Below are 23,973 nucleotides of genomic sequence, written 5' to 3' on the forward strand. Positions count from 1 at the left end.
TGAAAAAGCAGAATTATTATACTTGTTGTTTTCACAATAAGAAAGTGTCACTACATGAGATTTTTTCCAGAAGGTGTCACTATGTGAAATTCCCTTGGGGGTGGGAGATGCACTTCATTTTAAAAGTTGACATACCCTAGTCTCCAAGGTCCCTTCTAGTTCTAACCTCTTTTGGGTGACTTTATTTTATGGATAAGTAAGCAAAGGCTAAGAGAGGTGGCATGGCTGATCAGTGTTAGAGCTGTAAGCAGACCCTGAGCCTTTTAAATTCCAGGATAGAATTCATTCCATTGTACCATATATCTCTGATGGTTTCCATTTTACAAATGTAACAATTTAGGCCAGGAGAGATATAGCTGGAAAAGTTCACTAGTTGGATCCAGATATTCACTCCCTATTCTGTTGCAATCTGTCAAGAGACTCCTGGGCTGATAAGACATTGCAGGAAACATGAATTTGTAAAAACAGGCAGGCCTTCTACCACAGTCAAGGGACTGTTTTTATTGGGGCACATATTATTTTGACCACACTACACTCCAAATCGTGACCATATACAACTACAGGAATTCAAAAGGACAAAATACCAAAGCAAGATGCACAAGCCATATTCTAAGACCTCCTATCTATCAACCTTCTGTCATATATACATGTACAGGCTTTTAAAATTAGGGTCTGTTTCTAGTTTCCTATTGGTTCATTAATGTCCTGACTTTTCCCTTTCGTTATTTAATTAATTTATCTATTTCCTTAAAGTCTTCCCCGAGTGCACATTTCTCATAAACTTTGAGGATTCCTGTTTAGGAAAATGAAAGAGCATTTTTCTTCAGTCATGTTTTCATAGTTACAACTTTTGAGAACAATTTCTTGAGAGATGTTTGGGAGCAAGGCATAGGATGGACTCCCATGGGATACATTCTTCGATGTGAAATCACCCAGTCAAACAAAGGGTATAATAACTTATATAGGAAAAATATTTTACGTTGCCATCACTATACATGCAGATGTTTCTCCATAAACTGGCTAGTCTTCATTAGGATATGCCTTTACTTTTATTCTTGGGTCCATGTAACTGCTCTATCATATTCCCTGTATTTACACTTACTTTGTGACAGGTAAAATTAGATTTTTCCCCCAAATTTGGTTTAGTGTTGATTTCTTTGGATATCATTATCTCTATTGTTATTAGCTGTGTGACTCTGGGTAAGTTATTTAACTTAATGCCTTCGTGTCTTTGCTCATACATAGGGGACAGTAATTGTACCTACTGAGACGACTCTTGCACTATCAAATGGAATATCCGAGTACGAGCCCCAGACTTGCACTGGGCACAAAGTAAGAGTTCAGTAAGTTGCTGTGCTTACAACATGTTGATGCTTCTGTAAACCTTTATCTATAATGTATATTTAAAATCTGTACTTGATTTCTTTCGTGAAATTTTTTTTTGGTGCACTGTAGCTATTTATTTTACTTATTTTCTTGCTTTCACTAATAATATTATATTTTAGAGCTGGAATAAGTATATTAGTTTTTGTTATCTTAAGTTTGTTGGATATTAAATTTATATACAAATGGAGTTTATTTCTGAATTCTCTATTTTGTCCATTGTTCTACTTTTGAATCTGTAAAGTACTCTTTTAAAAGTTATCACTCAATACATGTTCTGAATGTGGTAGGACATGTTTCCCTTCGTTATTCCTTTGCTAGAGAATCCTTTGATATTCTGCGCATTTATTTATTAATTTTATATGAATTTTAGAAGTATGCTGTGAAGATATAAAGTAATATTTTGGCATCTTTATTGGCATCTTGTTAAATTCTTAAGTTATCTTAAGAGATATTGTCATTTTTATTACAGCATTTATTATTTCCTGTCAGAAGCATATATGTCTACATTTATAGAATCTGCCTTACTTTCCCATTATTTTTTGTTGTTTTCTTCGGCAGAGGACTAAGAGAAAGAAAACTTCTGTTTTAAATCATGTTCTTGGGAAACTGATTCCCCCAATCATATTCTTGGGAAAGTAGCTATATGCTTATTTATAAGAAACATGTGAGGGTGGCTCTGTCCATTGAGAATCTACCCCAGATCCATGCCCCTTAAATGGGGCCAACATCAATCATTTTCCTCAGCTATAAATTTGGGATGCTAATTCTTGTTTGAATGTCTACTACATTGCCGTAATGGTTATCAAGTAATATATTAAAAATAATTTGAAAATATTCCAATATAAACGAGGGCATGGTATAATGAAACAATTATAAAAACATTTTTGCTTCCCAGACAATAAGATTCTAGAGGGCAGGAACCACATCTTCTACTCTTGGTATCCACAATATGATGCCTGACCACGATAGGAACTCAGTAAATACTTCTATGTTAGGGGAAGAGGTAGGTAGTAATAACATTACAAAAAATAAAAGAAGGAAAGGCTTGAGGAACGGTATGGTCTAGAGAGAATGCTTTTATTCAGTTTTACTGGCACATTTCTTTCATTTCATATGTAATAATCTTTTAATTCAACATTGATCCATATATTTATAAGCTTTCCTTCTGCTGCGCTCCCCCTGTAGCGAAATTTTATACCTTTAAATTAATGTGATATAAGCGATTTGTGTTCCTAGAAACTTTCTATTACATCCCTCCCCCAACCCCTTAGTGTAGCTGCTTTTCTGAAAATGAGACGTAGCTGGGAGTGAAAAGAGAGATGGGAGGGGAGGGAAATGTTATATAATCATCCAACACTGACTCCAGAACTAAGGAGCAGGAATATGCCAAGATCACAGTAATAGCCATTGTCATGCCAGATGCTAACCAGAAGTTTTCCACATACTGTTCTTAACCTCAAATTAAAGGTGAACCAGAAGGGTTTCTATCTGCCAAAACTGTAGCTAAGGTTTTACTTTCCTTGAAACCTTCATGGTTCCCCAATACCTAAAGCTAAAACTCCTTCTTGCACCACGTCTGCAGTTGGGAAAGAAGAGCCCTGCTATAAGGCTTTGGCTGTTCACAAAAAAAAAAAAAAAAAAAATTGTTTAGAATTATTATTTGTGGGAAATTATTAAGCATACAAACACATTCCACTGACTTGATATCTTAAGTATTTGTCTTTTTTTTTTTTTTTTTAAACCATCAAGGGCTAACAATGTGACCCTGTCATGAGAACTGGTCAAAACTAAAATATTTGCATTGAGGAGCTTCTGGGTTTTTTGGTCCATTTGTTGCATGGAGTCTGACAGGCGCTTGGTGTAGCAGAATGATCTTTCAATTTTCTGAATTAAAAGTAATTAAAATAATGTTGGAACTAAACTCTGGAGTAAGTGAAGCAATGCACAAAGTGCTTAGAACACTACCTGGCACATGCTAGGTGCTCAAGAAAGGACAGTTCTGATGTTTCTAAGGAATGTTCTAGTAAGTGATAAATCAAGCTCTGATACGGGATGACAAGTTGCAGACATCCCAGAACATGTCTGCTTTATTCACCATTTCATCCTAATTGTCTAGCATAGCGCTTGGCACAAAGAAGATATTTAAAAAACACTCATTGCATATGTATAGAAGCATGTAGGAGTGAGGAGACGGACTCCCTGGTTGGACTTCTAACCTTGCCACTATCTCCTGCCTGTCTCGCCCACGGTGCCCAGTTCTGAGAACCTGGAATAGTCCTTGTGCTAGATCTGTCTACTCTTTTGCAAAATGAAAGGATGACACAAAAGAGCTAGAAACAATGTATCTATAAACTAGAATCATAATCTACCACACTTCCCAGAAAAAGGATTACAAAAACCTTATGACAATATAATTTGAAGATAATAAACATACGTGAAAATAATCAATAGTATGGAGACTCTACAAAGTTGTTCTATTACAGTTTTAACATTTTCAAAAGAAATTTAATGGAGATTGTTTCATCAAAAGGGCAGTAAAACTCACTGGCATTAACATCATCACACAGATGTGCTAGATTTCCCTAAGAGATCTGTGGAGAGGGAAGGAGAAGGAAGTTGGAGACAAAGAAATTAATGCACAAACTTGCAACTAAAAGAGGATAAATTCTGGAAGTCTAATGCATAACACAGTGATTATAGCCAACAATATTATATTATATACTTCAAAATTGCTAAGAGACTAGATTTTAAATGTGCTCATCACAAAAAAGAAATGATAATTATGTGACACGAGAGAGGTGTTAGCTAAAGCTACAGTGGTAATCGTATTACAATACATAAATGTGTCAAATTAACATGTTGGACACCTTAAACTTACACAATGTTATATATAAGTCATATCTTGATTAAAAAAGAAAAAAAAAAGACTAATGAGTGGTCCTGCAGTCATATATTAAGGCTTTCTTGGTTTTCCAATACATCAAGGCTTGTATGTGAAAGAGAAAAGTTTAACTTACAGGCAGTGCAATCAAAATGACTTAAGCCTTCAGTCTGTCTTTCTACCTATCAAGTGGGATAATAATACCTACTCCATTGGGCTTATCATGAGCATTACAGTAAATAATGTGACAAAGAACCATGTAAGAAGTAAATTGTCAATAAACAGTAGCAATTAATAGCATAATAATAATTACTGCAATTATTTATAAGAAAACTACTTCTTTACAAGTGTTAATAGCATTGAGAGTAAGTACTCTGGCTGATATTACAGAGTATATAAATTGGCTTATGGTATGGGTTTTAGATATGCTAATGCAGCATCCAGAAGAGACAACAGGCGAAGAAATGTATGCTTGCTAGGTAACCCTTTTGTGAAGTTGGATGGTGAGTTGGGGAAAAAAAATAATGTTTAAACTTAGAGAAACGGTTCGGAAAACAAGAACACAGAAAGCTATTAGCATAGCAGTAAAAAGTACTACCTAGCTATGTGACCTTACTTAATTTCTCTTTGCCTCAGTTTTCACCACCTGAGAAAAATGGAGACAGTAATACTGAACAAGACTGTTATGAGAAATTGGAATTAATATTTGTACATTGCTTAGAACAATGCCTGGAATACAGTGAGTACTATGTAAGTGTTTGTTAAACCAAAACAATGATAAGAATGGCTGAAAATACATAAAATGGCCTGTTAGGAAAACTTTAGAGTCAAGATTGGCAAGGTGGCCTTCTAGGAACACCACCTGGAAAGCTACCAGGCTCATTTGTCCATACAACAACTTGGAATCCTCTTATGTACAAGGTGAATTGCTGTAGCCATGAAGAAAGCTGACTCACATTTGGAATGACAGAGATGGACGAGAGGCTAAGGCACAAAGAGCCCCAGTTGAGACTGGAAATATCTAGATAACATGATACCCCTTCCTGTGGGCTTCCACAGCATTCCCTAATTATTTCACAGCATCTTGGGTACCTGTTAATTGTATGTAAGTATCTGCCCAAGGCAGAGCTCCCTGAAGGTGGAGGCTGAGTCTTGTTCACTGTGGAATTCCCCTCCTACAGTGCTCAGTAAGTATACGCTGCAGTCAAGCCAAAGTTGAGTAATAAGATTAGACCTATAATGACTGAGCACTCAGTACCTGGGCCCCTGAGGCTCCACACCCTACTTTTAACCCTTCATACTGCTCTAAATAGCTCAGTGTTAATGAGTGGGAAGGGAGACTGTTATCCCAAGAACATGGCCCTGTGTAAAATCCTTGTCTTTTCTGTAGTGGTGGCTTAAAACTACCCAATAGTAAAACTGGCTGAGAAGCATTCTGCTTAGGGACTTCCTCCAGTCACACTTCTCAGTTCATCCACAAATACCTCAATGCTGCCACAAACAAAACTCACCAGCTTTGCAAATGAGTAGAATTTTTCTTCCTTCTTTCTACAGCTATCCATCTTGCAAATTCCTTTCTGTGCTTTCCTTGAGAATATCTCTGTCATACATCCCTCTCACTAATCTCTCAGCCACTACTTCAAGAATCACACTTGGATTACCACTGTAGTGTCTTACTGTGAATCTGCCTACATACCACTGAAAGATAAAGCTTCCTAAAATACAAGTTTCATCACATTTCTTTCCTGTTCACGATCTAGGTTCCTTATTTCTTACTTTTACCTAATCTACTTTGGTTATCAAGAACCTCCATACTTTGGTTCTAGCCTACCACACTTCCTACCAAAGCTTCCAAACTCATTCCGTGAGATTAGCATTACTCTGATACCAAAAGCAGAGAAGGACACCACACACACACACACACACACACACACACACACACACACAAATTATAGGCCAATATTCCTGATGAACATAGATGCAAAAATCCTCAACAAAATATTAGCAAACTGAATTAACAAGACATTCAAAGAATCATACACCATGATCAAGTGGGATTTACTCCAGAGAGGCAAGGTAAGTTCAACATCTGAATACCACTCAATGTAATACACCACATTAACAGAATGAAAAATAAAAATCATATGATCACCTTCATAAATGTAGAAAAAGCATCTGACAAAATTTATTACTCATTTATGAAAACTCTTAACAAAGTGGGTATAGAGGAAATGTACCTCAACATAATAGAAGCCATATATGAAAAACCCACATCTAACATCATACTCAACAGTGAAAATCTAAAAAGTGGAAAGCTTTTCCTTTAAGATCAGCATCAAGGGCGCCTGGCTGGCTCAGTCAATAGAACATGTGACTCTTGATCTCAGGGTTGTGAGTTTGAGACCCACGTTGGGTGTGAAAATTGCTTAAAAATAAGATTTTTTTTTTTTTTTAAGAATTTGCCTAAGATCAGAATCAAGACAAGGATGCCCACTCTAGCCATTTTTATTCAACATAGTACTAGAAGTCCTAGCCATAGCAATTAGGCAAGAAAAAGAAATAAAAGTCATACAAATTGGACAGGAAGAAGTAAAATTGTCCCTATTTGCAAATGACATGATACTATATGTAGAAAACTCTAAAGACTCCACCAGAAACTGTTAGAACTAATAAATGAATTCAGTAAATATGCAGGATACAAAATTGATGTATACAAATCTGTTTCATTTTTATACACTAATAACAAACTATTGGAAATAAAATTCAAGAGAACAATTCCATTTATAATCACACCAAAAAGAATGAAATACCTAGGAATAAATTTAACCAAGAGGGTGAAAGACCTATAAACTGAAAACTATAAAACATTCGTGAAGAAACTGAAGAAGACACAAATAAATGTAAAGATATTATATGCTCATGGATTGGAAGAATTAACATTGGTAAAATGTCCATACTACCCAAAGCAATCTACAGATTCAATTCAATTCCTATCAAAATTCCAATGACATTTTTCACAGAACTAGAGCAGGTAATTCTAAAATGTGTATGGAAACACAAAAGAACACGATACCCAAAATAATCTTGAGAAAGAAGAACAAAGCTAGAGGTACCATACTCCCCGATTTCAAACTATATTACAAAGCTATAGTAATCAAGAGTGTAGTATCAGCATTAAAACAGACACATAGATCAATATAACAGAATACAAAGTCCAGAAATAAACCCACACACATATTGTCAATTAATTTACAACAAAGGAGGCAAGAATGTACAATGGAGAAAGAATAGACTCTTCAACAAATGGTGTTGGGAAAACTGGACAGCTACCTGCACAAGAATAAAACCGGAGCACTATCTTATAACACCATACATAATAATTAACTCAATATGCATTAAAGACTCAAATGGGAGACTTGAAGTTATAAAACTCCTAGATGAAAACATGGGCAGTAAGCTCCTTCATGTCAGCCTTACCAATTTTTTTTTTGGCTCTGACTCAAGAGGCAAGGGAAACAAAAGCAAAAATAAGCAAGTGGGACTACATCAAACTAAAAAGCTTCTTCTGAACAGCTAAGGAGACCATCAACAAAATGGAAAGGCAACCAGAGAATGTGAGAAGATATCTGTAAGTCATATATCCAATAAGGGGTTAATACTGAAGATATATAAAGAACATGTACAGCTTAATGCCAAAAAACAAACAAACCAACCAACCCATGAAATCTAATTAAAAAATGGCAGGGGATCTGAATGGATATTTTTCCAAAGAAGACATACAGATGACTAATAGGCACATGAAAAAGATGCTCAACATCACTAAGCACCAGGGTAATGCAAATCAAAAGCACAATGAAATATCACCTTACCCCTGTCAAGATGGCTATTATCAGAAAGACAAGAAATAACAAATGTTGGTGAGGATGTGCAGCAAAGGAAATACTCATGTACTGTTGGTGGGAAAGTAAGTTGGTGCAGCTACTATGGAAAACAGTATGGAAGTTCCTCAAAAATTTAAAAATAGGACCAATATATTATCCAGCAATTCCATTTCTGGGTATTTATCCAAAGAAAACAAAAATACTAATTTAAAAAGATATACGTGCCCCTATGTTCACTGTAGCATTATGTACAATAACCAAGATATGAAAATAACCTAAATGTCCAATGACAGATGATAAAGAAGATAAAGAAGACTTGGCATACACACACACACACACACACAGAGAGACACACACACACACAGGAATACTACTCAGCCATAAAAAATGAAATCTTGACATTTGCAACAACATGGTAGACTTTGAAGGCATTACGCTAAGCGAAATAAGTCAGACAGAGAAAGACACATATTGTATGATTCCACTTAACATGTGGAATCTAACAAAACAAAACAAACAAAACATAACACCCCAGACTCATAGATACAGAGAACAGTTTGGTGGTTGCCAGAGGGGAGGCGGGTTGGGGTTGATATGGATGAAGGGGATTAAGAGGTACAAACCTGCATTTACAAAGTAAGTAAGTCATGGGGATGTAATGTACAACATGGGGATACAGTCAATGATATTGTATGAACTTTGGAAGGTGACAGATGGTCACTAGATTTATAGTAGTAACTGTTTCTGCAATGTATACAAATGTCAAATCACTATTGTACTAATATAATATTATAACTGATATAACCCAAACATGCCCACTGAGGATGAGGGCAAAGGAAATGGCTCTGACGAGGCTCCGTGTGGCATTAAGAATGAGAAGACCTGCTGCCATCAGCTTCAGATTTTTGTGTTTCCACAACTCAATAAAAAAGGCATGGGCCAATGACAACTAGATGTAGACTGTGGGCTACTCCACATTACAAGTCTGATGCCAAAATGCTTTACACAGTCCACCTAACAGATGGTAATGTATTTCAGCCATTATCAATGCGAGTAGGATTCAAACCAGTGACCCCAGGGGTGAGAGGTTGTATATCCAATTACAAATTCCCACTTTCCTTAAGTGTTAAGATGCCTAAAGCAATATATTTTATTTACATCAAGTTACATTGTATAAACTATATTTGATAAAAGAGATGACTTCACGTTCTCAACTTAAATCAAAGAATGCTTACTTAAGTATTTTTTTTTAATTGAATCACACTTTAATGCCATCGTATAATCTTTTGGTTAACAGGGCTCATCTTGATTATTCTAACAAAGGGAAACATGGAAATTAATACTTAAGTTGTAGAGCTTATGTCATCTATAAAATTACACATTAGAAAATTCAAAAGAGATACCTGGGACATCTGTGAAGGTTTCTCCAAGGACAGACACATGGAAATTGAGTCTTAAATCCTTAAGGTGCATTAACACTTTAAAAAAACTCTCTGGATCTTTATCATGCTCCCTGGAAATAAACACACAAAATATTACTTGTGAAACCTTAAGGTATGTTAGAAACGATGTTTTCCCTTTTCGCAGTATCAATTCCTTTTGTGGTCTGTTGCTAGTTAAGGGAGCCTCGGGCATCCAAGCGGAGATTTCCCCCTATAACCTTAAATTGTAGCATCAGCATTGAGTGATTTCATGAATGTAACTTCTCTCTCATGGATCAAAACCCAGTTCTATTGAAATCTTAAGGCTCTGCAGCCTTTTATTAAAGGAGAAATCTATCTTGTTTTTCACATTTTTTTGGTTAGACTATAGAAAGTCTAGTGTATTTTCCTTTCTCCTAAAATGGTTAATTTTCCACTTAACACAGGTTTTTAACAAAAGAAAAGACCAGTCTTCAAAGGACGATTCTCTACCAAAGAGATCATGAGAATGTACCAAAGATGTTTTTCATTTTCATGGGTCTGAATACCTTCCTCTCACATTTACTGAGCCCCTTTGTGCCCATAAGGAACGCACAATTTAGGGAGCAAGATTACAGACTCTCTCACTAATCTCTCATTTTAAATAATTGAATGGAGAATTATAAATACATCAAAAGGGGGTAGGCTTGAGTCTAAGTCCGCTGAGTATTAACTCAGGAGTGGAGGTTAGTCAACTCATAAAAGAATAGTAATAAAGATAATTCTTTCATTTAGTAGAGGCTTTGAAAAACATGGATTATTTTTGTTTGTTTAGCTTGTCAGTCTTCTTTATGACAGAATGAAAGGTTAAAGGACACTAAAATAAAAAAAAATTCATCAGTTCAAGAAATCACATTAAAATGAAGTGAGTTATTTTTTACATTGTAAGGTGTGAATATTTCAGTATTTTTTGCATTTAATTGCACTGTTTTAAATTATCTTATTTCAGACAGATGTGGACCAGATGTCTTCAAAATATTTGTTTTTTATTTATAATTCAGAATTTTAACTTATTTTTTATATTACAGAGAAATAGTTATATATCAGCAATTGAATTTCTCATTTACCAACTAATTATGTAAAATAAATCTGTAAATTGATCAAACTGCTATATGAAATATGAAAATTACATCATTCAGGAAATCTCATGAAAAATGACATCTGCAGCCCTAAATGTGTTAATTCACAATTCAGTCAATATTTTCAGTATCAAGAATTAAAACAAATGCATCTTCTGATTAACATTTTAAAACAGCATTTATAATCTTATGGAATTATAAGATCTTATAGAATCTGTAACAACTTATTTTAAGCTCTGTATCTCTTGATTTGGTTTACTCCAAATAATAAAGAACGCAATGGTGAAATTTTGATCACTTTTTAAAATGATGCATATTATATGCACGTACCATTGGGAAGTTTTTGGATAGTTCTCATATATACTGTATATGCTGTGGGCAAGAAGAAAGACTCAAAACAGTCTGAAAGTAAAGAATACACCATATGCCATCTTCAACCATATCAATCAAATAGCTGCCACCTAATCTGTAATATGTTCTTTTAGTCTGATTCTCTGGGAAGTACTTAGTGGAAACAATATAACATAATATATCTTAAAGAGAGAGTAAAACTACAGGGAAATCTAGCCACTCTATTCTCTAAATTTTTCATATTGAGTTCCAAAAATTTTGGCTATAGATCCTCAAGAGAATATTTATTCTAAATATTTCCTGCTGTTTTGTTTGTTTGTTTGTTTTGTATTAAGCTTAAAATAGATGCGGTTTGGGGTTGGGAGGAGGCTTAAGCGGGTAGAAGCTGTAGTTCTGAAAAGATTCCAATGAGTGTTTTCAAGGCAGCAGGCTTTATGAACCTGCACTTTCAGTGTTTCCATTCAAGATAAATGCATTACAATCCTACTGTATCCTTTCGATTTAAAAAATTTTTTTTATTATGTTATGTTAACCACCATACATTACATCGTTAGTTTTTGATGTAGTGTTCCATGATTCATTGTTTGCATATAAAACCCAGTGCTCCATGCAGAACGTGCCCTCTTTAATACCCATCACCAGGCTAACCCATCCCCCCCAGAACCCTCAGTTTGTTTCTCAGAGTCCATAGTCTCTCATGGTTTGTCTCCCCCTTCGATTCCCCCCCTTCGTTTTTCCCTTCCTGCTATCTTCTTCTTTTTTTTTTTTTTTAACATATAACGTATTATTTGTTTCATGTTTTTATTCAATTTACTTAAATGAAAAATAAAGCAGTTCACCCATTTCTATAGATATTTTTATAGGTGGACAAAAGCTTTCATATTCAACAGTCACTTTGCATAAGAATACAAAAGAGATTTGTATGAATCCCTCTCTTATTTAAACTATAATATATGGACGAATGTAAAGTGAGATTTTTCTTCCCCAAAATTATCCCTCAGGAAAAGAGGCATTTTATACTAAAGGCCTTCTAACGTCTCTCATAATACTGGGCACTCTCTCAATTACTTTATTTTGAAGAAAGCACTGTTTAGGGAAGTTGCATTAACCTGAAACAACGTGTAGTGGTTAACAGTTTTGGATGGTGGCAGCAGTCATTCACTCTAGGACTGGTAAAAACAGAAGCAAAGGAATTTAATATTGTCTTAGTAATTATTTTGAGAGACATGACCTAACAGTTCAAAGTGCTGGACGTTGCTGAAAGCAAGTATTTTAAAGATCACTAAAAAAAGTAATAGAATAAGTGGTTATTGGAGATTGTGAGTAGTAAGTGGGTTTTTCTAGCTAAGGAAAAGATTTCCAGTGATGACAGTTTCCCAAGTCTTGCACCCCAAGCAGCTTAGATGGGGTTCCAGATGACAGGTGTTGGAAACACGCCAGCTTCCTGAAAAGATGGCACCCTCCATACTGATGTCAAGAATGCACGGAAGGGGGAGTTGGGCTACAACTGCTTCATGAAATGTAAGGGTGGGAAAAGAGCAATACTTCTAAAATGATTTTACGTGATATGCGCTTTAAAGTACTACTTATGTCTAAATTAGTAGATCATATATTGTAAGTAGACACTTTATTTCATTTATGTCCCTCAAAGTTACATAGTGAATTTTGCTAAATTTTTTCTCAGTTTTCTCTTTAGAAAAATGAGAAATTTCCTAGCATTCAGATGATCATTAGATGCTGTGCACAGATATTTAGCCAGAGCCATATATCAAGGCGTGAATGTCAGTCAATGGCAGAGCTCAATATATTTTGATGAGTGAGGAACTCATCCCAAATATCCAATGGGTCATCCATGGAATCTATCCCAGCATCCATGATATTAATGAACCCATTTAGCAGAGTATATGAATCTGTCTTAGATTTCTTCCTAAGAAATCTAATGTGAAGCTCTCATATTTATAATTTTAGCACAAAGCATTAAATACCACATTGCATTAAAAATAATGCTGTAGGGGGGCACCTGGTTGGCTTAGTCGGTAGAACGTGTGATTTCATGATCTTGGGGGTGTGAGTTCGAGCTCCACATTAGGTGTAGAGATTACTTAAAAATAAAATCTTAAAAAAAAATGCTATTGAAGTATACCTCTTGACATGAAAAAATACCTGAGAAATACTGTTAAGTAAAAGGGAAATGACAGACTAGTATTTATCACATGAACTGCTTTTATAAGACAAATGGGTGTGTGTACCTAGAAAAAATTCTAGGATCAACTATATCAAAATGTTAACAGGGGTTGTGTTAGGTTTCTCCCCCTGCCCATGTTGTCTATTGTTTAATAAAGATTTTTAAATATAAATCATTTTTAATGCTTTTAAGGAACTACCCCCCCCCCCCAACATTCTGCCACAAAATTGTATTCATAGGATTTTTGGCTAATGTTGTACCATTTTCAGTATGTATAGTAGCATAATTCCTACTTTCTTGTGACCCCTCTACATTTGATAGCTGCCCATCAAGCAAACTTGATTGATCAAAAAACATCCTTGAAGATGAGTCAAAGTCCAGGCTTCCCACAATGCCCTCACCCTTGAATAGGTAAGAATGAAACAGTCTGGCTGGGAACGAGCTCCTCAGCAGCCCAAATATGGCAGAAGCGACCAGCACGGAAATATTTCAGGCTTACTGGAAGCAGCAGATATAGCAAGAACAGCTTTTATTCCCAAATATTATTCAGAACATTTGAAAAGCATAAACTGTTTCCATGTGTTTTTTCTTCCTATATCTGTTCTCTCTCTGTTGCCTTTCCCGTTTAGTTTTGTAGAGCTAAATTTCTTCTTATTCCTCATTTAACATTCGTTCAGTAAATATTTATTGAGGATTTCTAAGTTCTCCATACTTGTCACTTACACTAAACTGTTACCCTTTCCTATTTTCCCACATAACTTTATCCTTACAGAATGCAATCTCTTTGATCTCGTTCCTTGCATTGCCTGGGCAGAAACCTGGCTCTTTACCCATGCTATTGTTTCCCAGCAGCATGTCACTGTGGACTGAGAGTTCCGTCAGGGAAAGATAAAGGATGCCTGGTTTGTTCATTATAAGTACCCAGTGCCTTGCCAAGTAGTGGAAGATTTTACTTCTGTTCCTCAGTATCTGGTTCTTTTCTGCCCACACCGAAGACTCCAGGGTCAACTCCTCCCGGTAGGGGAGGCCACAGAACTCGTTCTGGTCGGTGGGTTGCAAGCTCACTGATTTGTGTCACTTCCAGAGAGAAGCATCTAAGAGTAGTTCTGAATAGCACTTTCTTGGGTGCAGTAATCCTCGTGGAGATCTTGTGTTACAACTGTTAGGTTAAAAGAGGGAGGCGGTCTGGACTGCTACGTGGAGGCTAAGCCACCTAACCATGTAGCCGACTTTGAGTTAGTGAGGTAAATAAACTTTTGTTGTGTTAAGCAACTGACGTGGGGGAGGGGTGTTCATTACTGCAGCATAACGTGACCTATGCTGACTAATACATTATCTGTGGCATAAAATTACCTGCTCAAAAAAATATTTGTTGAATAAATGAAGGAATGGAAAAAAATGAATTACATTTGTAGAGCTCCTGCTGTATGTTCACAATTCCAAGCCAGGCACCGGATCATAATCTGAGTTAAGCATCTCAACCAAGTAGCCAAACAAATACAATTATTCTTCCGTTTAACATCACACAGAAGAGGTTGAGTCTGCATTTGAAATCATGTCTCATCATTTGGAAGTCATCATTTTTCTACACAATCTTTGTTTTTTTCTTTCTTTCTTCCTACATATAATGAGAAGAAAAAGAGTTGGCACCTTCAGTCCATGGTTTTGTTTCCAGACCAGCAAGCCCTGGACATTCCTTAGATTCTTCTGACTTGAGGTTAAAACCCATTGGACAAGAGATGGCAATAAGAATATGTGCAAGTAATATAAAATTAGGATCTAACACCATGGTTTCAAACTTCTTTCCCTTTATGATAACGCTGCTAATCTCCATCTTCACTTCCTCATCATGGAGTACTGCTTTGCTTCCCAAATCAGCGATGTGTTCCTTGTTCAAAAACATAAAGCTTCCATTTACCACCCTGTGTTAGTTGTTACGATCGTTTACTTTTCTACTCTCCTTTCTAGGGCCATAAACGCTTCCCTCTCCCTTACAGGCCTGACAAAGCGATAATTTGGTTCTGGTTTCCCTCCACGTGTGCGGCTTCTGCTTCCTAAATGCTGCTTCGAATAGAATTCAACCAATAGTTTTAGCCACCGACTTCTCGACTTCTTTCCGTTTCTGTCCCTCTCGGATACTACTAGCGCCCCTCTTTCTCTCACTCTACCAGACCTCCCCACTACTATTTACTTATGGTGGACCAAGACCAAGACTCTCCGCTGTGGCTTTCTCTGATGACTGTTCATACTGTATTCTGCCCTTCAACTCTACTTTTAGAGGAAGAGTGAAAGGTGCAGTTCAGAGAAAAGTGGCTCTGCCACTGACCAGCAGTATGACGATGGCTACATTACATAACCACATACAGCCTCCGTTGCTTCATCCTTAAAGTGGTATAACAATGATACCCACATTAAAAAAAGTTAGTTGTTAGGAATGAAGAAATGCCTGGCACCCTGGAGATCTACAATAAACTCTCATTCTCTTCATCGTTGGTATTGGTAGTATTTTCACATTTTAGAAATGTTAATTTATTCCATCTCCTCTCCTCCCCAGTACACTCAAGATGCTAAGATATTTCATGTCCATTGCTTCGGGAAAGGCTTGGGCCAGGCATGGGGGCCTCCAAACCCCTCCAAAAAAAGGGGGGGCAATCTTCTTGGTTGATTACAGGAGCAACAATCCAGGTAGAAATGGTAAGGACTTCTGACAGGTACAAGTATTTAAGCAAAACACTGCACGAGTGTAGCACACACCCTTCCACCCTGTGCTGCCGTTTCACCTCCGGACAAGAAACATGAAGGACTGGTGGAGGACAAGTTGAGGGGAACAGAACTTTGAGGGTCCCAGAAGCCATGCACCACACTTGCTGGGTCAGAACCTTGAGGGAGAAGCACAACTCCGGAGAGTGAACGTCTGAGCAAGTGTATCTAGACAGACAGTACCGGGGACACGCGTGAGAGATTCCTGAGCTGTGGTAGGCATAACGGTGGGACCGTGGTTTCCGAGCACCTCACGGAAGAAGCACAGAGCAGCCGGCAGACAGACAGAAGCAAGGGATTCCTCCGCAGTGGCCTGTGAGGAATGGGGACCAGGAAAATGGAAGACAGGATCTCGAACTACATGAGATTTCTGTCACCATATTGAAATGGGCCATTGCACGGAAATTAAGTTAAGAAAAATAAAATTCTCATTTATGCCTATCAGGGTTTCATGCCATCTGCACATTCTTAGTTTCATCTTTCCTTTTATTTTTTTTATTTTTTAATTTTTTTTAAAGATTTTATTTATTCATTTGAGACACAGAGATACAGAGAGAGAGAGAGCATGAGCAGGGAGAGAGGCAGAGGGAGAGGGAGAAGCAGGCTCCCCGCTGAGCAGGGAGCCCGAAGCGGCGCTCGATCCCAGGACCCTGGGATCATGACCTGAGCCGAAGGCAGACACTAAACCATCTGAGCCACCCAGGCGCCCCTCATCTTTCCTTTTAATAACAGAGGGAGAGATATCTGCCTTTCAAAATTCAAAGTCTAGTAGAGCTCCAGATCTTCTACCTTGTTTCTTTTTGAGAGAACTGTGTCCTTATATTCTGTTTCCTTCCAGAAGCCTGTGACCTATTCCCTATTCCACAATTTCTTTACTTGTGTCTTTGGCATTTTTAAGTTACCCCTTTTACCTGATAACATTTATTGATGATAAGAGTTCCAATAATGGGTTATTTCTAGGTGACTTTTCACAGATCATCTCAACTTAGAACACGAGCTATGTCTGTCTTTTCTCCTTCCTGTGTTTTCCTTACAACTTTGCTCCTATTCCCACATTCTCTTGGATGAAGGTGTTCTCTAACTATACCAATTCCCACCCCTGCCCCATTCATTCTCATGCTGCTTATGTTTTCTTTCAAGTTTGACACCACTGACCATACTCTGCCTTCTTAGAAATGATCCTCGCTTGTTTTCCAAATAGTGTACTTAGACTACAACCCAATGACCTTCTCCCCAATTAAATCCTCCCACTCATTCCATCCAGATGGCCACCCAGTGAAAAGAAATCATTTTTTTTCCCATTAGGTACCACAACATGATTACCTTTTAAATCTCCCCATTGCTAAAAGCTTAGAGCCCCCAGGTTGTTTCTCTTCAACAATGATTTCCTCTCTCCCTGGATATTGTATACAATAATTTCATTCAGCCATCTAATTCGTCAATAAGCTCTCCTCTGCAACTCTGGCCAGCCAGCCTGCAGATAGCCATGCCTCAAAGAACTGGCAGGCCACGAAGAACCTTAATTAAGATGAATGAGGTCTTCCCCATTCTTGGATGTTACTTAAGTGGCATCCACTATTACACATACTTTTAAATCATCATAATGTACATAATTACTTCCTCTCAGACTTGGGAGGTTCTATGGAACTAAACTCTTTCCCCAATTCATTACTAAGTCTATTTCCCTCTGTAATAAAGTTGCTCCTTGTCAAATGTGGTGACTGGGGCTGGAATTTGAAACCAACTAATCATTTATATTTTCTTTTGAATTATAACATTTCTAAGAGATATGTAGAAATACATTCAAAACTGTTGCTAGTTATCCTGAGCACTCCTCCAGCAGTCCCCCTTCTATAGTTAGAAAGTTCTTGCAGGGTTCAGTCTAGGAAACTCTCTGACATCCCTGAGAATTGTGTTTCTACCTCTCATGTAGGAAGATGCATGATTCTTGTTTCCTATTTTACCCTGTCAGGAAGCTTACAGTCAGATTTTCAAGTGCTCAATCTCAACATCCAGGAACTGTTAATAATAGTACTGAAAAGTATAATAAAGGAAATAAAAAAAAAAAAAAAACACCTCACTGGAGGGGCTCAATAGTAGAAAAAGTATAGCGTGGAATAGAATCAGTGATCTTGACATAAACAGAATTTACCCGATGTGAACATCAGTGAGAAAATAGACCCAAAAATTAAAAAACAAAAACAAAAACAAAAACATAACAAAGAACTGAACCTCAGGGACTTATGGGAAAAGAGAAGATCCAACATTTGTAGCATCAGAGTTCCAGGAGGGGATTCTGTATTATTTCTTACAACTGCATGTGAATTTACAATTTTTTTTTAAGATTTTATTTATTTATTTGACAGAGAGAGCTCCCTGACTGAGCCACCCAGGGACCCCTACAATTATTTTAATACACATTTCAACTATAAAAAAAAGCATGCCCATTGTAGTAAAATACAAATAATTCAGAAATATATAAAGTCAGAAAGCCCCTATTCCTTACCGCTCCTGATAGTACTCCTCAGAGGTAACCACTACTAACAGTTGTTCGGTGTGCAGGGGTCGACCTCTTTCTAGGCATATGCAAACATATATATTTGTGTGAGTGTATTTTTATATACATCTTCCTCATTTTATAAATATGAGGTTAATATCAGTCATTCTGCACTTTCCATTTTCACTAAATACATAATAGACATCTATTTCCATCAACACATATAGATATTTCATTTTAAAATGGTTACCTAATATTTCAAAATTTTAAGTAAATTCTCCTCCTAATGGACATTTAAGTTGTTTCCCATTTTTTGATGTTTCAAATAATACTAAAAGTGACACCTAGTGCTTTTTATAACATTCAAATTTCTTTCATAGAATCCTTAATTCTTTCTTGTTTTTCCTCCCTTCCTACAATGTTCACTCTACTTTTGGAACTATCCTACCTTCAAAGTTTCACCTGCTTTACCTTCTGCTATGTTTTAAGTTCCATAAGGGCAGAACTTATGCCTTTGTTTACCCAGTATTCCCCATGTCTAGAACAAGGCCTGGCATACAGTTTAAAAAGTTATTGGGCTCCTGGGTGGCTCAGTCAGTTAAGCGTCTGCCTTCGGCTCAGGTCATGATCCGGGAGTCTTGGGATCGAGCCCCAGGTCGGGCTCCCTGCTCAGTGGAGAGTCTGCTTCTCTCACTCTCTCCTGCTCTCTCTCTGTCAAATAAATTAAAAAAAAATCTTAAAAAAAAAAGTTATTACTCTGAATCAACTCTAAATCTAGATCACTTCTTGTGAATCTAATCTTCTTATTCCCATTTACTGTAAATGATGATTTTACTATTTCTATAATCAGGTGCATATTCAGAATCTTCCCTTGGCCCTTCCATTGACAGCTCATGTATAATACTTAAAAACTAAACTGCTGCACTGTCAAACACAGCATTAATGACCAAGCTCCTTTCTCATACTGGCATGTCCTTATTCTCCCAATATTCCAGGATCTCAAGCCCAACACAGTTTTGAACAGAAGGAAGCAGCTTCCAAACTTGTTCTGCCAATCAACTTATTACCAACTTTGCCATTTTGTCCTATACAAATAATTTAAGATTTTCTTGATAATTTCCTTTTTTAGAGTACAATATTATCACCTCATACCTTTATACCACTACTGAGCTTCAAACTCCTCCTCTGCTAGTTCAGCTTCCAAAACATTGTTCAATTATCTTCTTCAACATGATTTTCCTTAGATATCTCCTCTCTACAGTAACTAAAAGCCTTTAAATTTTAATTAAGCCACCCTATCCAACATTCAGATATTTCCATCAATCATTTACCTCCGCTATCTCCCCAGATAAGCACTGGTATTCATATTCATTTTCACCCTCTCCCTTTCTCTCTGCTCTTTACAATCCACAGCTCTTGTGCCTACGATTCTTGAATTTGGAACACAGCTCTCCCCACCTCTCTGCCACTCCTTGTCCGTTGTCTCTCTCATTGACTTTAAACTTATTGTTACTGGTAGTCATCCCTGAAAGATGCCATCTCACTCTGAATCACTCCGGTACTAACAGTCATTCATATGCTACTGATCATTTCATGAATGTGTTCTTTTACATTATTTCATAATTATTTTTATGCTGTCCCCTTATAATTAGTCTGGAAGTCCCACAACATTAGAGAAACTCTCTTATTCAGAAGTTGGCGGGCACTCAAAATATGACTTTGAAATGAATGAGTGATGGTTCTGTCATGGCTGAATAGAGACAGTTATATTTTTAAAACTACGGTAGGATAGGCCTATGAAATGACATGAAGGATCATGTTTTTTTTTTTTTTTAATGGAGAATTAAACATGGTCTGCATTATTAGATGTCTTTCATCAAAATGGATTTCAATTCTTAATAACAGGTTTTCATACTCAGTTGTGGACATTTTGTCACATCTAGAAATGACAAGGTCTTCAATCATATGGCAAAGAATCTTAACTTGAAGAGAAAAATCCACTCCAAAACCTCATTCTGATTTAAAAAATGTTAAAATAGAAACAGACAGAGTAATTCATAAGAAATCCCTCCAATGGGGAGAAAAATGCAAAAATTCCGTCCATTTCACATACTATGTCTTGCTTCTAGACCCAAAGAAGACTGCTGTGTTTTTTGGCTGACACAGAGATCCCCTAGAAGAGACAGTCTCCCTTACTCAGCAGTGACTGCTAAGCACACCAGATTGTCATGGCAATGACTGTGGGAAAGGAGGAACACAATATGGAATATCTGTTCTAGAAAGACCTGCTCAAAATGATGTGTTCTTGTTGCTACATATGTTGCGTTTTTTCATTTTATAAACAGGATTAATTATGTATCTCCTCCTTTTTGCTACATTCTTATAAATGGAATTAACCTGTATTATTCTACCTGGTCCCTTTTACAATACCATAAAAGAAAAAAGTTCAGCTCCAAACCTCGTTACTCTAGTCTTTTGTTGCTTATTTAGAAGTTATTAAGAACTGCTCACATTAGGTACCAAAGGTATACTAATTATTCATATGGAAAAGAATAAAAGATTCTGAATATTATAATAATATTACATGCTATAAATTAACTATATTGCTCAAGAAAAGACGCTCCAGACTGGGAAGTCTCATGAACCAAAGTCTTAATTAAATATACTTATGGTTAGTGGATATCAGAACAAATTATTTCTGGTAAAGAATAGATAATAAAAATAGTCAAGTATGGTATATAGTGTATTTGGTGAAAGATCATTTTGACTAGTTTGCTTTATAAGTATAGCTAAACCCAAAAGAAGAAAAGAAGATGCTTCTTGAAAGCTAGTAATAACCAATTCATTTATGACTATTGTTCTAAAGATGAGTTTTATCAGAATAAATAAAGTAAAAAAGTTTATATGGACAATATAGCCTAATGGAAAGAGGGCTAAAATCCTAGTTCTGATATTTAGTAGTTGTAATCCAGGGCAAGGAACCAAACCACTCCGAGATTTAAGTTCTTCATCTCTAACAGTCTGGCTAATAATGCTCACTTGAAAGGGCTATTGAGGGGATTAAGTGAGATGACGTGTATGAAACAATTTATAAAGCCTAGCAAACAGAAAATACACAATAAAGAATGGCTGTTATTATTACTGTTGTTATAATGATTATAATCATCATTGTTTTATTATTCATTTATAGAACTGGAAATTTAAGAATATTCTAGTGAGTTTTTAAAAAAAGATTTATTTATTTATTTTAGAGAGAGGGAGTGAGCGAGAGCGAGCGAGCCAGGAGAGAGGCAGAGGGAGGAGAGAGAATCTGGAGCAGACTCCCTGCTGAGCTTGGAGCCTGACATGGGGCTCGATCCCATGACCCTGAGATCATGACCTGAGCCGAAACCCAGAGTCAGAAGCTCAACAGACTGAACCACCCCTGCGCCTATCCAATGAGTTTAATAGCCACCGTAAGTGGGCGAAAAAGTTTGCTACACTTTATAATCAGTTATTGATAGTAAGTGGAATGTACCACTGTTAAGCTTCCAATGTTTACCTTGATAATTATACGCAGAGGCATCTAAAGAGTCAACTATGTTACACATGCAAACAGTATAGTGAGCATTCAATAAATGGTAGTAGTGGGGTGTCTGGGCGGCTCAGTTGTTAAGCGTCTGCCTTCGGCTCAGGTCGTGATCCCAGGGTCCTGGGATTGAGCTCCGCATCGGGCTCCCTGCTCCGTGGGAAGCCTGCTTCTCCCTCTCCCACTCCCCCTGCTGTGTCCCTCTCGCTATCTCTCTCTGTCAAATAAATAAATAAAAATCTTAAAAAAGATGGTAGTCATTATTTACAACACAGAATTACAAATATGATTTAAAGTAGAATTTCTGTTTGTGTATAAAGATATACATACCTACAACTGAAAATTTCTTCTCAGGATTGCATCCCTAATCTTGTCAGATGTCACCTTTAATCCGGTCATCCAAGCCACAATGAACCCAGTCACCCTCACAACAACGATCAATCCCTAAACCAACTGCTCATTATCATTATCATCGTCTTTCCTTCCTTGATATAGTTCACATGCTTATCATTCCTTCCCAGGACTATTATAACATCATTACCAAATCTGATAATTACAGCTGAAATTGGGAGAGTAAACTGTCATCTCTCTTCTCTTAGAAATTACCCAAAAGCAACAAGAAGAACTAGAGATGGGAGTGCAAACGTGATCTTCCACAACAATAAGACACCAAAAACCCTGAACCACACAATAGGTGGAAAAGCTGTCAAAAATAGTGAAGATCAAACAGGCGGACAGGTGGAAGTGGGTGGAGGATACCCTTGGATTCTCAGAGAAAGCTAGCTCAAGATGCTTCTCCATGGTGAAGAGTGGGCCTGGAGTGCAAGGTCAAATATTTTTCCTTCAGCGCAAACATCAACAGGGTTTGTGGGCTGCCAGTGCTAAGAATGTCTCTGGGCCTGGTTCAGTCTGGAGAAGCAGAGAATAAAGTGCTAAGTAAGAAATCAGACAGAGAAGGTATTTTTGCAAGAAGTAGTCTGTTTGATAATCATCTTCTCTGGGAGGATTACAGAAATGCATTGGCTGGTATATGAAATAATTTTTTTCTGACTACATATTTCATCCATTTTCATGGATTAGAATGGCACTGAAAGTTGAATTTCCCATGCAACATCCTAAAAAAATGGTAACCTTTTAAAAAGGTAAACATTAAAAAAAAATGTTCCTTCTGTTTTAGAGTCAAATTTTATGGAAATCTCTCTCTTTTTTTACTGGAAACAGTCTCACACTTTCTAAATGAGAACTTACCCAACGATTCACTATTATGTATCATTCACTTATGACACTATTTTTATTAGGAAGTCTGTCCATATTCTAGACAGCAGTGTGTATTTAAGGAGCAGAATTAAATAATTAACTTTTCATTTTACTGCACAGAGTTTCTTCGATATTTATTCCTGTTTTGCTTTATATTCTTACACTTTAAATACTTTTTGACAGTTATTTAAGCTGAAAAGTTAATGTATTAGTATATTTTAGATTTTCTAAATATTAAAATGAGTTACAATTTTACCCATTTAAGTCAAAGAAAGAAATTAGTGGTTAATTTCGTTGCTGCTGCAATCACAGGACAGATACATAATAAATGCCTCTTATTGTTTTCATCTGGAAATTGGGTTCGCAGTATATAACCCACCAAGGAGAAGTTACAAAGAGGTCTTTTCTTTCTTGAATATCAGTTACCTTTGGAAGCACGCCAGGCATACCAGTTTTATATTCAAAATGATCTATAACAAAACCATGGTATGTTCCAGGACTACTTAATTGGTAATACTTTTTTTATAGTGTATTATTTAAAGTATAAAAACTCAAAACAACAATAAAATTTCTTATCTAGTATCGGTTTTTGGCCTTGAGACAAGAACATCCTTGTCTAAAGTCAGTAATATATTCCCTGAAGGAGAACCGAGCACCCCTGCGTGCCA

General features: G+C 36.7%; 1 protein-coding gene and 1 long non-coding RNA gene across 11 annotated transcripts in view; one reads left to right on the forward strand and one right to left on the reverse strand.

The window, feature by feature from the left end:
* QTMAN (queuosine-tRNA mannosyltransferase) overlaps positions 1 to 23,973 on the reverse strand; it is a 386,232-nt gene that overhangs the window by 16,276 nt on the left and 345,983 nt on the right. For all 10 annotated transcript variants that reach the window (XM_078070752.1, XM_078070750.1, XM_078070751.1 and 7 more), the window contains one exon: positions 9,552 to 9,661. In XM_078070752.1, the coding sequence (XP_077926878.1) occupies positions 9,552 to 9,661 (110 nt within the window). The remainder of the gene's footprint in view (positions 1 to 9,551; positions 9,662 to 23,973) is intronic.
* LOC118534792 (uncharacterized) lies at positions 1,267 to 20,937 on the forward strand. Its single transcript, XR_004916888.2, has 3 exons — positions 1,267 to 1,332; positions 4,904 to 5,017; positions 20,610 to 20,937. It is a non-coding gene; the product is annotated as an uncharacterized LOC118534792 (long non-coding RNA).

Source organism: Halichoerus grypus, chromosome 4, assembly GCF_964656455.1.
Source record: "Halichoerus grypus chromosome 4, mHalGry1.hap1.1, whole genome shotgun sequence".
NCBI classification, from domain to species: Eukaryota; Metazoa; Chordata; class Mammalia; order Carnivora; family Phocidae; genus Halichoerus; species Halichoerus grypus.